The sequence below is a fragment of the Vespula vulgaris genome, chromosome 1, assembly GCF_905475345.1.
Source record: "Vespula vulgaris chromosome 1, iyVesVulg1.1, whole genome shotgun sequence".
NCBI lineage: Eukaryota > Metazoa > Arthropoda > Insecta > Hymenoptera > Vespidae > Vespula > Vespula vulgaris.
This window is the reverse complement of record NC_066586.1, coordinates 12015968-12029842: the sequence shown is the minus strand read 5'-3', so window position 1 is coordinate 12029842 and position 13875 is coordinate 12015968. Positions and strand designations below refer to the sequence as shown.

Here is a 13875-nt window from a genome sequence, read left to right as displayed (position 1 = left end):
AACCAGGATCGATATGAACTTTATCCAATCGAAAGTAAGATCATCATTAAAAATCTCAATAGCACCTATACAAGTTTTTATCTTCTTATTGACGTTGTTTTATATTGAATTTTTTAATGTTGATAAAAAAAGGAATTTTTTCAAAAAATAACATTTAATTACATAGGTTTTTTAATGCGTCATATATTAAAGCACTTGCACTTAAAACAAATTCATTTTATATTCAATTACATGTATATTAAAAACATATATGTATTAATTATAAAATTATATTACATATTAATTAATAGAATATCTTTTTGTTTTTATAACAGACTAAAGAAATAATATACGATTTATCGATTATTTTAAGGAAATACTACCTTTGAATAAGATTTAGTCTTACAGTGATAACAGATGAAAGATAATTTCTTAAATAGTTCCTATGTAATTATATAGTCTCTGATCACTTGTAAAAATGTAATATGAAAGTTATTTGTTCATTATTTAACAGTTTTATAAAAGCACTATAAATGCATATTTATATATTCTGGACGTTTGAATTCTTAAAATTCTACTCATTGGATACAGTTTTAGCTGAATCTATCCATGAGTGTATTAATAAATTATTTATGAAAATAATATATTTCGTTTAGTGTATAAAAATCTATCACTGCTCTATTCACAATATTCATCATTAAAAATTCTTGGACTTGTAACAAAAAATCTATTTTTTTGTATGAATTTAAAGCAGAAATTTATCTAATTTGTTAACCATAAAATTACACTCTACCTTCCAATTTTGCTATAGTATCATATACATTTTCTATTACACTGTATACATAAGGCCGCTCCATTGGATTAACTTTTAACATAGAGAGAATTAAATTTTGCATATCCTAAAAAGTAAAATTTTACATAATTATAAATTATACTAGATTATTATATAATATATAAAAATGTTTACACACATACTTCATTATAAGGTGCTTCTTCTGGAAATGTAATATTTGCACTTATAACAGCGAGTGCCACACTATCTCCTCTTTCATAAACAGTGTCAAAAGGAGACTTGAAGTAACATAATGCATATAGAATGCAACCTAGAGACTAAAACAAATTAAAATGAATAGATCACTCATTTGTTGCGATAAATAAGTTAACTACCTAGATAAATAATTAAATATTTACCCAAATATCTGTTCGTTCATCAATCATACAATAGCTTTCAACATTGAACAACTCTGGTGCTCTATAAGGCATCGAACATCTTTCAGCTGCTATATCTTGCAATGTTTGAGCAGCTTGATTACCACAAACTTTAACCCTTGCTGGTGCTACAGATCCTAAAATATTATTTCATTGGCCAACATTATAACATAATCTCATTCTTGATTTTCATTTTTTTTTTTTTTTACTTTTTTTTACCTAAATCCATTATAACAGGCATATCTTGATCATTCAAGACTATATTTGCAGTCTTCAGATCCCTATGTGCAAGAGGATTTGGCTTTGCCTCGTGAAAAGCTTTTACACCCTCGCATATTTGTAAAAAGATATTTAAAATATCTATAGGATTCATATAATCATTATTTTTAGCTCGTCTTTCTAATTCGAGTGCTAGTGTACCTCTCTATGAATAAGTTAAAGAAATAATAATTTATAGTAAATATATAGTGATATATTTTTAATAAATAATATAAACTCACATAATAATAAGGTAGTACAAGTAGTACTTCACTAGTCGCATTTACAACTGGATCTGCTGTTCCTTTGTGTGTAGAATCAATACATTCTATAACGTTTGGATGCTTTACAAGACTATGATATTCTATCTCTTTTACTGCTATACGCTGGTCTTCAGGTCCGTGACAAACAATCTTTTTAATTGCATATTTTCTACGTGTTGTATTATCTTCTACTAAAAGTACTGTACTAAATCCACTGTAATTCAAGTATATTCGAATATAATACTTTTATTTTTGCTTTAATTCAGAAGAAAAAGTACTCTTGCTACTCTTACTTTCAGGTTACATATAATTATGTCATATATATAAATATATATAAAAACAGGAATATATAAAAAAATTATACATAAAATTTATATTCATGGTATTAGGGTACAAAGTACATACGAAAAAAGACAAATTTAAGCGATAGTAAATTTCAAAATATTTTAACTTGCCCTTCTCCAAGATGTTCGCGAACTGTATACTTTTTCGTATTTACAGTAATAGTTTCCTTGGCGCAAAGACATCCCATTTTCAGAATTAAACTCAGGCCAAGGCTGTTCATTTTTAATGATACATACAAATAGAGGAAACAAATTATTCACTCGGAACATATTCCCTTTTCATTAATATGTAAATATTGTGACGCGCATCACGGAAACTTGCACCATACAAAGTCAGATAAGGTTAGAACAATTAAAGGGAATCCTTTCAACTGGAGCAAGTCTAAATTAAAGATTAAAATTATCTTTTAACGACGAAATATGCAAACACATAATTAACATGACATAAACATTTTTAAAACAATATTAATATAATTCTAAAACAAAATTTAATATATAAAATATATAGATATGTGACTACGTGATTATATATTTCATTAATTGTATAATATATTATTCTCTTACTAATAATGTTTATATTTTCCACTAAGTAATTCTTCAGTTCAGTATATATATTTACTGATTATCTAGTTATTAATAAACATTCTCCTTTATCTTATTCTATCATAAGAAAAAATCTTATACAATTTTAGATAACGAGTTCCTAAACATCTTGTGTTTTCGCTGTTAATCTGACATCAGCGCCAACGGTAACCCACAGAAGCTCTAAGTGTGTCAATGATTCGAGCGCGTTTTTTTCTTGATAAATTAAAGTGATAAATTGATAAAATATAATAATACCGAATTATTAGATAAATAATCTAATTATAAAAAATGTTTATAAGAAAGAAGATTATTAGGACTATCATTATAAAAGTAAAAATTAACAAGAGAAGATCAGCTGATTTTTCTCACCATTACATTCTTCATATACATACACATATTTAGAAGGCACAATGCCTTCTCTTGCAAAATTACAGGTTTTCCTCTATTTCATATATTTTATAGATATATTTAATATTAGATGTATTTAATATATAATTTTTCACATTAAATATGATATAACATATATTTAAATACCTAAAGGAAATATCTAAATATCTGTTATTTATGGTTTTATAGAAACAATGCTCAAGACAAAGTTATATTATTTCAACAGATTCATTTGACGACAGAAAGAATTTTTTCTTAAGCATACTTATAGATTTTAAGCTGTCAATATTTTTTTTTAATGCAATTTTATGACTTTTGTTGTTGAATAAAAAAGTATTTGTAAATTAATCAAGTATATGCATATGCATATATATTATTGCATCTGTGAAAAAAAATAGAATTGTAAATGTGTAATCCACCTTGAACGAGTCATGTTTTTTCTCTAACTTTTTTTTCTAATGTCAACCAAAGGAAAGATATGACGTGTTACAGATAAATGATCAAACATTTTTTTCAATATATCATGCGAATTAATTATATGCGACCTATTTAAAGATAAAATATCAATGATTTAAAAATTTTGTAAAAAATGATCTTGAGAAAAAATTCTTTTCATTGTCAGATGTAAAATTGTATAACTTTGAAATGGTATAACTTTCTTTTAAACATTTTTTCCATAAAATCATTAATAACAGAGGTATTTATGTGTTCCCATTTAGATGCCTCATCCGGCATAATGAAAATTGTTTTTGAAGGGAATAAAGATATTTTTGATGTTGAACATGTTTTTAAATAACAATAAATTTATTTGTGATCTTTTTTACCAACTGTTGTCATGAATGTAACTACTAATTGCTTTTACCGATTGTTTTGACTTTTTCGTAGTAGTAACAGTTTAACATCAACAGATAGTAAGCAGTATACTTTTGAGTGGGTAATAAATTTCGTATATATAAAGTACGCTTGTGAAGAATGTGACAGTTCTATGTAGCAAGTTACGTTTGAAAGAACAAAGCAAGTGGTTACATTAATGCGATAGAAGTATTCGTAGTGGCAGTGAGTCATTGTGAAAGTGAGATCACTGTAACATTTGTTTTTAAATATAACATGGAAGTTCTTGATCCAAGTGTTTCGAGAGATGATTTACCACTTTGTGTTAATGATAATTTGGAGAAAGGTTTGTTTATAATATCATATGATCGTTTGTTTATATGTATATTTATCTTTGTCCTGCATTCATAAATACGTAATACCATACAACTGTCGTCTTTTATTTGACCTAACTAAAGCTTGTTTTATGCTTCATAGTATCACGTAATCTATTGTCTAACCGTAAAAACTTCAAACAATAGAAATGATATAGCATTGAAATTGATTTTGAAAATTTATATTGTCGTCGATTTAAATATTCGTATATAATTATATTGTTATAATAAATTACTGTGAGACATCAGAAATATTTATTTTTATTTCTATTCCCAAATAAATTTGTTTATTCAATCATAACCTACTAATACAAATAATTAATCATTTCTTTTATAATATCTGTTTCAGTTAACATAGAACAGAATCGATCTGATACAAAATCATGCATAAAAGCACGTTATACCCTAGGTTTTCTAGGTTTTCTAGGTTTTGCTCTTGTTTATGCAATGAGAGTGAATTTATCAATAGCAATTGTTTCAATGGTCAATCAAACAGCTATACCTAACAATGATGATGAAAATACTACTGATGTTTGTCCTAAAGGGAATCCTATAAATGGAACATTTATACCAGTATGTTTAACCTTGTTATTTTTGTTCATTGATTGTATAATTTTTTGAATATATTAATTTTTTGTTTTTAATTGCATTATAATTCTAATACTTGATATATCAAATATTTAAAAATATTTTTTAACTCAATCAAACTTAACATGATATCAAACACAAACAGTAAATTAAAATGATCAAATTACATGTCCTACTGATGACATTATCAATTTTATTATTCTACTTGTTATCAGTTCTAACACGTATCATATGATATATTAGTCACTTTCAGATATACTCTTTATGTTTAAGCTTCATATAAAAATGCTTTATGTGGTTTATGTTCTATTAAATTCATTTCTATATCTTTTTGGTAGAGTGCAGGAGAATTCAATTGGGATGAAAAAACACAAGGTGTTATATTAGGAGCATTTTTTCTTGGCTATGTGGCAACAAATATTCCAGGAGGTAGAATGGCTGAAAAAGTTGGTGGAAAGTTAGTCTATGGACTAGGAGTTTTCTTAACTGCTGTCTTGACTGTAATCAGCCCTTTTGCAGCATATTGGGGTTTGGTACCATTTCTTGTAGTGAGAGTTGCAGAGGGATTTACAGAGGTAAATACTATTAATGAAAGGTTTATATTTTTTTATTATTCACGTTTATATATTTTTAATATAGGGTGTTACTTTCCCTGCAATGCACACTATGCTTGCACATTGGGTTCCACCATTAGAAAGGAGTAAATTTGCTGCAATTGTATATGCAGGTAATGCTATGAACCATTGATATTAATCGATGAACAAATATGTTGTTATTTATTAATTTATTTATTCTTTAGGTGCAAATTTTGGAACAGTTATATCATTACCTGTAAGTGGATGGCTGTGTTCACTGGAATTGTGGGGTGGTTGGCCGCTTGCATTTTATTTGTTTGGAGGATTAGGTATTTTTTGGTATGCATTTTGGCTAATCTTTATTTATGATACACCTGCTCAACATGTAAGAATTGATCCTGCTGAGAGAGCATACATTGAAGCCAGCGTTGAAAAAAAAAACGAGGTCAGTTAAATATTGGCTGTATGTATTTGTATGAAGTTATTAATAGAATCAATTTCCTTTTATACTTTTATGAAAACAGACTGGTGATCCTGATGTACCCTGGTTATCAATTTTTACATCTCTGCCTATGTGGGCTATAACTGTAACTCAATGTGGACAATCCTGGGCTTTTTACACATTGCTAACAGAGTTGCCAACGTATATGGATAAAATTTTACATTTTGATGTGCAACAAGATGCATTTCTTTCAGCATTACCATATCTAAGTTCTTGGTTGGTTGGTTTAGGAATATCGAGTTTTGCGGATGCTCTTCTTGCTCGGCAAATCTTATCTCCTTTGGCTTCGTTTAAATTATGGAATACAGTGGCTTCTGCTGGTCCCAGTCTCAGTTTTGTAGGTGCTATTTGGGCTGGATGTGATCGCATGACTGTTATGATGATGCTTGTTGGATTAAGTTCATTACAAGGTGCAGTGTTTGCTGGAAACCAAATGAATCACATTGCACTAGCACCACGATATGCTGGTACTCTTTATGGATTTACCAATGCAGCAGCTAATGCTTGTGGATTTTTGGCACCATATATCATTGGTAGATTAGTTGAAGGACATGTGAGTACTTCTGTATATAAATATCAATATTATTTATTGTAATATATCTAGTATCTTTGAATCAATATTGTCTATGAAAAGCATATATCTTGTAGACTCAACATTGTTTTATTTTTTATTTTTTATTTCATAGGAAACTTTAGCACGTTGGCATACAGTTTTTTGGATGGCAGCCGGAATAAATATGATAACTAATTGTTTCTATTTAATTTTTGCATCTGCTAGTGAACAACCATGGAGCAATGGTAATAGTTGATGATGAATTTTCTTATACAATCAATATCTAATATAAAGAATAACATATCATTCGATGGAATTGCTTTTAGTATATTTTACTATGAGTTTACTATGACAAATGAAAGAGATTAGTATGAATTACTCATCAACTTTAAATAGATAAATAACAATTTTTATTTTCTTCATTCCACTACAGTTTCTTTACGTCATGCTTTTTATTTAAATAAAGAAATAATATTTTTTTAATAAATTTTTATAGTAGTTTTTTGTTTTAAAATCATCTATATGTAGGTATGAAGTATTTTTTATACATACTTATCATATCGTAAAGTAACAAAGATAAAAAACACTTCTACATTAAATTATACAGTTGGAATTGAAGATAAATAAAATTGTAGTAATCAATCTAATTAATATAATGTATATATTAAGCTAAATATTTTTTTATTTATCTATAAAAATATATAGAAAATTAATAATCTGAAAAAGCGATAAATTATAAAATATTGGGATATTTAAGTTTTTTTTTTTTTTATTGCCTTACGGTATAATATGAGAGAAAACTTATCAAAAGAGGAATTTGTTCTGCATGCGTAGGTTAATTATGTAAACAAATATTTTTTTGTAACAAGTGAAAGTGTATTGAATATACAGAATATTTCAAAATAGCTATTCCTTAAATGTAATAAAGGGCATATAATTAAACACTTTTTCATAATAAAATAGTGTTCGAAAATGTCTCCATATTGAAATAATACGATATGAAAAGGAAACTTCAAATAATTTCCAACGCAATTTTTTTAGTTTAATGACCGTAAATTAGTGAAATTATCGTAAATTGGTAGGTATTAAAACAATTATAAAAATTGTTCAGTATTACGACTGCCTTTGTTGACATACGAATGCCGTTTAATTGAACAACAAATTCTTTGAAATATTTACAAATAGTTACGAAGATCATCAAAAGTAAAAATAGTTTTAACACAACTAACTCTTCTTCAGTATTGATATATGTCTCTAATAAACGATTGATTTAATATGACATTAGATATAAAAGTTACCTAATTAATTAGAGAATGATAATAAAGATTCAAGAGTTTCAACTTTTATCTTATTAAGTACGGAAATACTTCCCGATACTATTATGAAAAAGTGTTTAATTAGATGCCCTCCATTATATTTCAAAATTAGAAATAGTTATTTTGAAACATCCTGTATGGACGTATTATTTTGTTTTTATTTAAAACGCATGCAGCGTACAGATAGAACAGATAAGACATTCAAAACCAATCGTGTATATAACTTAATAATTACATGTAATTCAATAAGAATCTTTTAAAGTCATGAGAAGAATATTAAAGCATAAGTCGATGTACATTTAAATATTGTTGGCATTTCATATATATGAAAAAAAGTTCGAATAGATTTGTTAAATGTTTATAGTTCTAACTTTATTACTTTTGTAATTCCTGCTATATTAGTTCAAATACAGTGCTTATGCATGTTTATTCCAATATGATTATGTGTTGATATCGTATAGTTGAAATTTCTTTTTTATATGTATTTATATTCTATATCTTTAGACTATATTATATTTAATTTAGTTTCTATGCTAGTATAATAATAATCTATATGAGATTAAAATATACTAAAGCTGGAAACGTTTATAACAAAATTTAGTTTGATGTATTTCAAAATTGTAAAATTTGAGGAAACAAAATTGAAAAATTGACTTCGAATAACAAAAAAAAAAAAAAATTACATTCTATTACAATAAGAATTTAATAATATTGATGTTATCTGACAAGATTATGTAATAAAGTGTATTAGTAATAATGATTATTTACAAATATTTTTCTTTAATACTCCTGATCTTTTGTTTTCTTTAAGGATAGAGTATATTTTACAAACTATATTAGTTTTATATTTTTTAAAGTTTTCATAAGTGTAAAAAAACATTATTAAATGCACAGCATATTGCAAATCTGATAGTAAAATATGAAAATCGTATTTTACATATAATTCTTTATGAAAATAGTAGTGTCACATTTCATAAATAAAGGAGAACTAATAAAAGAGACAAATTTGTAACAATACTATTTTTAGTCACGTATATAAAATTGTCTTATTTTATTGTTCTGCTAAGTTGTATTTAAATCATCCTTTTTCTTGGCAGTAAGTTCGAAAATCATATCTCTCATTCTACTTAGATCTGTTAATTCTGCAGTCATTCTCTGTATGTTTTGATCTTTTTCAGCTAAAGTTTGTTCATAAGAATGAGTCAATTTGGTTAATTGTTGAATTTCTTGTTTTAATGCCGATATATCTTTCTGATTAGCTTCTATTTCGCTATTTTTTAATTCTATTACCTATAAAAAATAAACTATTTATTAATATAATATTTATTAATATGTTTAATAATTTAATAAGATGTATGAAAAGTTTATATACTTGTTCTTTTTTGTTAATGGAATCTTGCATTTTATATAAAAGTTTGCCTAACTCATGGTTTTTATTAGTCATCTCTGTAGAATTTGCTACTGCAGCCGAATATTCAGTCTCCAATTCTACTATTTTTTTATTTAATGTTTCAATTTTGTTCATGCAGGTTTCTACCTCTTTTATACGTTCTGCCAATGTTTTATTCAATAGCTCTATATTTGCAGATTTTTCTGTTACAATTTTTTTTAATCCGTTAATTTCCTGTAAAAAATATCACACACACACACACACACATATATATATTTTTCTTATATATTCTACAATTGTATTATTTAAATTTATAGAAGAGATAAGAATTTACTTGTGCTTTAAGAGAATGTGTTTTCTTCGTTTGATCCTCTGATTCATTAAGTTTTGTTGCTAATGCAACTTTTTCAGCTTTTATACCTTCTAAGCATTGTTGACTATCAAATAACATTTGATGCAAACGACTAGATTCTGCTATTACTTGTGCCAATCGATGTTGCAGACTAGTGGCATGATTATTTGCAGCTTCTAAGCTAGACTGCATGGCTCTTTCTGCGTGTCTCATAGCTGCTAACTTTTATAAGTTTACATTACATAACTATAAATTATTTGATCCTGCAGTATACATTCATATCACTGCTTTAGAGTTATTATTAATGTGAATCAAAAAATATCTATGTAATACAGTAAACATAATTAGATTAATAAAACTGTAGAACAATATTGGCAGGTTGAGCTCTAAAACAGAGATATAAATGTAAATCTTATTTTATTACATTTTATGATACAGGAAAAAATGCAAATTTTACTTTGTATTCGTACAGTTCCATTACAGCAGAAGTTGTAATATCTCCTATTTGATTAGATTCAATAGCTGTTTCAAGCTTGCTTATAAAAGTATTAAGACGTTCCTCTTGACCAAACGAAAATAATGGAGCCATTTCATTCCCATTATAATTAATGTTAGGTTTAATTCCAATTCCTGTTACAGTATTAGCATTGCTTTGTACCAAAACTAAAGGTTCTAATTGTCTCATACATTGTGCTACTGCAGCAACACTGATTATAAGAAAAATATATATATACACACACAATTAATTCCTGCATATATATATTTTAATATACAAGTTTCTACTTAACTCACCATTCTTGTGGAAAACCTACAGATGATGTTAATTGTAGAACTTTTTGCTTAATTTCCCCATCACCCGTGAATAATGCTAATGCCATTATCATTTGTATTTGTTTTTTTCGAAGTAATTCGGAATATAATGTTAACCAATTTGAATTATTAGCTGCCAAATCTGCTGTTAAAACTAAGGCATGTATATAAAGATTTGTTGTTGAATTCTATAAGAATTTAAACAAGCGTCATTTATACTTATAAATAATTTTTGGCATGCTTTAAATAGAGTTGAATTTTAATTATGCTGAAAACTTGCAATGTTACTGTACTTGAATAAGATTTCCAGGCCAGTCCCTATTTGTAGTTTCTTCATATTCCAATATTGGTTTTAACAGCTTACGCATTGCTTGTTCACTAAATGTTTTTAACACCTTTGATCGAAGTCCTGAAATTTTCACCATTTCTTGAAATAATTGCATTAATTCAGCAAGTCTTCCTTGTGCCTCAATATTGTGTAGTTCATTTTTTTCTTGTGTTTCATCATCTTCTGTGCTAGTTATAAGCATAAGCACAGATGGATCTAGTTCTGTTAGAACTTCTGTAGAAACCCTGGTACGGCGTGATTCAATCACAATTATTCTAATGAGTGCTAGTGCCTTAGAACATACCTAATGGTAACAGAGAAAAGAAGTTTATGATGTTGATTGAAGTTCTACTTAAACAGAAGAAAGATACTGACTTGTTCTACAGGTACCCATGTCATAGCTGATTTCACACATACTGGGTATAATGGAATCAAAGCAATCACTTTTAATTTCACTAATGATAGTAAAAATTCCATTAAAAGAGCAACACAGTCTGGATCAGAATTAGATTCTAAAGTAGCCAATAATCGTTCTACATCTTTACTATAACTAATAACAAAAAAGACAAATCAATAAAAAACACAAAATTTATTAGTGTATCTTTTTTGTAATACTTACTTTGCATATGTAAGTAGTATAGTTCGTGAATGTTCATTCTGACCAACATCATCAAAGAAATCAATAATATGTCTTAGCAATAATACATCTTTTTTTTGAAGAGCACTGATTAAACTTGTAAATGTAACAGCAGCAAAATCCAATATATGTTTTTCTGAGATATTTGTATTAGTATGTTCCAATATAATCAAAAGTTTACAACATGGAACGCTTGTACTAACATTATTGATTTGAATCTTTAGTAACGTTCGTATAAATGTTTTTGTATCAATGGTACGCATTAATGTATAAACTGCTGCAAGATTTTTGTAACAAAGATTTACAAGTACACCTAATGAAAGGGCAACAATTTCTTCTTCTTTCACTTGCATTACCCATTGTGTTAAAATGGATATTAAATATGGTAAATGTGCTTCTTGCCAAGAAATTTTTACGCCATAAGTTAATTCCTGTAGAAGTTTCAAAACACGTATTCTTTTCTCGCTTGTCAAGTTGGCCTAAAAAATTCGTTAAAATGTAATAAAATAAAAGCTCATTAGATGTCTGTATCTCTAATATTTACCTCCAATAATCTAGCTAATATAGGAGCAAATTTATAAGTATGTATAAGAGCTTGTCTGGCATTAGTATTTCGACAAGCATTTTGTAGAACATCTACAGTACTCCAAATTAATGTCGTTCTAGATCCTAAAGAATTCATAAGCTCATGTAAGCTGACATAAAATTCAGCTGCTATAGAAGTTGTAGGATCAAAAATGCTGAGATCCAATGATACGCTTATGACCTTAAGAATAGATACAAATTTTTTTTAATCAAATGTTTGATATATACATATAAATTAAATTAATAAAAGAAGTATGGCAAATGAAATTGACTTTATAAACAATTGTCACAACCTTACCCCAAGATTTCTTTGTATAGCAGATATGGTCGTTTCACTGGGATGTTTTGCATATTCCGATGCAGCTGATATAAATGCTCTCATATACTGATATTTCTCCATAATAACCATTCATAAAGAAATGTAATAAAAAAGAAAGAATCTTACGCACTCATGTATTTTTAGTTTACGATACAAATAGTGATCATGCAATGGAGAAAGAAAACATTTTCTTTTATAAAATCTATTCGTTTTAAGCCTTTCAAAATTAAGGATAACTTGTAAATATAATAAATTATTTTCCTTATAAACAATTCGTTTTTCATATAAACAAATGGAGATAAAAAATGGAAATACAGTATGTTATAACGGAAAAACTACATTTGGCGTCCATTTCTAAAGACCCCCGCATATTCAAACAAACCAATCAGAGCGTCGCTAAGGTAGCGAGCGTCATAAAACGAATACACATCAATTTTATTATATAACGAAGATAGCGCCTCTGAAGGAGAAAAAAGTAAATAAAGAATCATTACTAATTTATATATAAAGTTCTTTTCATTTAATAATATTAAGTACGATAATAGCTAGTACTTATATTATACATAATATTAAAACTAAAATTTAAACGTATCGTATTATTATAATTAAAATGCTATTATCGACGAATGCGAAAGATGGCGCTCTTAACAGAATGGTAGTAGCTCTTGAATCTTTCTATTTAATGTTCCAAGTAAATCGTTCGCGCGTATTTTCATATTTCTGGTAGATTGTTTTTTGTGGTTTGTTTTTTATTCCTTTCATTTCTGCATTTTTTTTCTCTAGTTTTATTGTAAGTACGATATAGAAAGTAGAAAAAAGGTAAAAGATGATTAATAATTGGCAAGTATTTGTTCGTAATGATCGTTTAAAAACGATATGAAACGTTTCTATCGTTCCGTCATGGCGAATTTTCTATTATACATATCAACAAATTTTTTATCGGTCTAAAAGATAACGATAAAACGTTTGAAATGAAACATCGATTTATAACCTGCTTAAAATTATAAATACAATGACGTTTCTATTACAAAATATTTTCTATTATCGATAAGTTTCTTGGTAAATTTAATTGCAATAACAATCGCACAATTTAAGAATTAAATCAATTTACATTTAAAAATATTTAATTATCATTTATTTTATAATAAAATATTTATATAGACAGTTGAGTCCATATTACAAATATTTCGAATATATCGTTATTTAGTTATTTAAAAATATTTTTCTGAAACTATTTCACAAATAATGTTTGCATTTTAGATAACGAATATCCTGTAAATTGTATTTTTTTAAAACGGTTGTATAATATAATCTTTGAAAAAACAACGTATATAAGTCATAAAGTAGTTCGTGGTTTACTCAGCGGTGAGTTCATACTTAGATTACCCTAATAAACGATTAACCTTGAATAACTAATATACAATTCATCAAGATAAGAAACGAAAATAAACTAATGGTAAATGCATTGTAAAGTTCTATTAAGCAAATCATCGTTTATCACGTTTTATGCATCTGTCATCTTTTGTTTCTACGTAGCACATGTTTTTGCAGACGTAGACGTCGTAATATATACTGTCAAATTCTCTTGTATGTACTTAGTAGTCACATATATAGAAACTCTATATATACGAAAGCAGTTACAAGAAGAAGGATAAGTTGTCGAACGAATGAGAATAATTTGAAACGTTTC

The 13875-nt window shown here is 27.1% G+C and overlaps 3 protein-coding genes across 4 annotated transcripts; 1 reads left to right on the top strand and 2 right to left on the bottom strand.

The window, feature by feature from the left end:
* Nucleotides 1-184: 184 nt before the first annotated feature.
* On the bottom strand, nucleotides 185-2784 carry LOC127061426 (serine/threonine-protein kinase 16). The gene is made up of 7 exons (XM_050988276.1): nucleotides 2618-2784; nucleotides 2165-2435; nucleotides 1689-1923; nucleotides 1408-1612; nucleotides 1171-1325; nucleotides 955-1089; nucleotides 185-878 (listed from the first exon to the last, which is right to left on the bottom strand). Exons 2-7 carry the CDS (start codon nucleotides 2272-2274, stop codon nucleotides 762-764), a joined length of 957 nt encoding a protein of 318 aa, XP_050844233.1. The 5' UTR covers nucleotides 2275-2435; nucleotides 2618-2784; the 3' UTR covers nucleotides 185-761.
* A 26-nt stretch (nucleotides 2785-2810) lies between these two features.
* LOC127061388 (sialin) lies at nucleotides 2811-8123 on the top strand. 2 transcript variants are annotated; one of them, XM_050988216.1, is made up of 7 exons: nucleotides 2811-3072; nucleotides 4580-4803; nucleotides 5157-5393; nucleotides 5458-5545; nucleotides 5618-5838; nucleotides 5918-6448; nucleotides 6582-8123. In XM_050988216.1, the coding sequence occupies exons 2-7, from the start codon at nucleotides 4678-4680 to the stop codon at nucleotides 6702-6704; spliced, it is 1326 nt and encodes a 441-aa protein (XP_050844173.1). In that variant the 5' UTR covers nucleotides 2811-3072; nucleotides 4580-4677; the 3' UTR covers nucleotides 6705-8123. The 2 variants fall into 2 exon arrangements, with proteins under 2 accessions (XP_050844173.1, XP_050844165.1); XM_050988208.1 differs by lacking the exon at nucleotides 2811-3072 and adding an exon at nucleotides 3326-4202.
* LOC127061358 (uncharacterized) lies at nucleotides 7441-12566 on the bottom strand. Its single transcript, XM_050988123.1, has 10 exons — nucleotides 12165-12566; nucleotides 11826-12047; nucleotides 11264-11760; nucleotides 11020-11194; nucleotides 10610-10948; nucleotides 10299-10504; nucleotides 9964-10213; nucleotides 9489-9728; nucleotides 9137-9388; nucleotides 7441-9054 (listed from the first exon to the last, which is right to left on the bottom strand). The coding sequence occupies exons 1-10, from the start codon at nucleotides 12273-12275 to the stop codon at nucleotides 8827-8829; spliced, it is 2520 nt and encodes an 839-aa protein (XP_050844080.1). The 5' UTR covers nucleotides 12276-12566; the 3' UTR covers nucleotides 7441-8826.
* Between the last annotated feature and the right edge of the window lie 1309 nt (nucleotides 12567-13875).

What these genes read in the sequence shown, in the direction of transcription:
- LOC127061426 (XM_050988276.1), bottom strand. Translation starts at nt 2,274, where the DNA reads ATGAACAGCCTTGGCCTGAGTTTAATTCTGAAAATGGGATGTCTTTGC. An exon ending in TTGTACTACCTTATTATTAT is followed by an intron (nt 1,613 to 1,688) that starts GTGAGTTTATAT and finishes ACTTATTCATAG; the next exon opens with AGAGGTACACTAGCACTCGA. An exon ending in ATGAACGAACAGATATTTGG is followed by an intron (nt 1,090 to 1,170) that starts GTAAATATTTAA and finishes AATTTGTTTTAG; the next exon opens with TCTCTAGGTTGCATTCTATA.
- LOC127061388 (XM_050988208.1), top strand. Translation starts at nt 4,133, where the DNA reads ATGGAAGTTCTTGATCCAAGTGTTTCGAGAGATGATTTACCACTTTGT. An exon ending in TAATGATAATTTGGAGAAAG is followed by an intron (nt 4,203 to 4,579) that starts GTTTGTTTATAA and finishes TATCTGTTTCAG; the next exon opens with TTAACATAGAACAGAATCGA. An exon ending in TTGCAGAGGGATTTACAGAG is followed by an intron (nt 5,394 to 5,457) that starts GTAAATACTATT and finishes TTTTTAATATAG; the next exon opens with GGTGTTACTTTCCCTGCAAT.
- LOC127061358 (XM_050988123.1), bottom strand. Translation starts at nt 12,275, where the DNA reads ATGGTTATTATGGAGAAATATCAGTATATGAGAGCATTTATATCAGCT. An exon ending in GGCCTGGAAATCTTATTCAA is followed by an intron (nt 10,505 to 10,609) that starts GTACAGTAACAT and finishes AAATTCTTATAG; the next exon opens with AATTCAACAACAAATCTTTA. An exon ending in TGGAACTGTACGAATACAAA is followed by an intron (nt 9,729 to 9,963) that starts GTAAAATTTGCA and finishes AACTTATAAAAG; the next exon opens with TTAGCAGCTATGAGACACGC.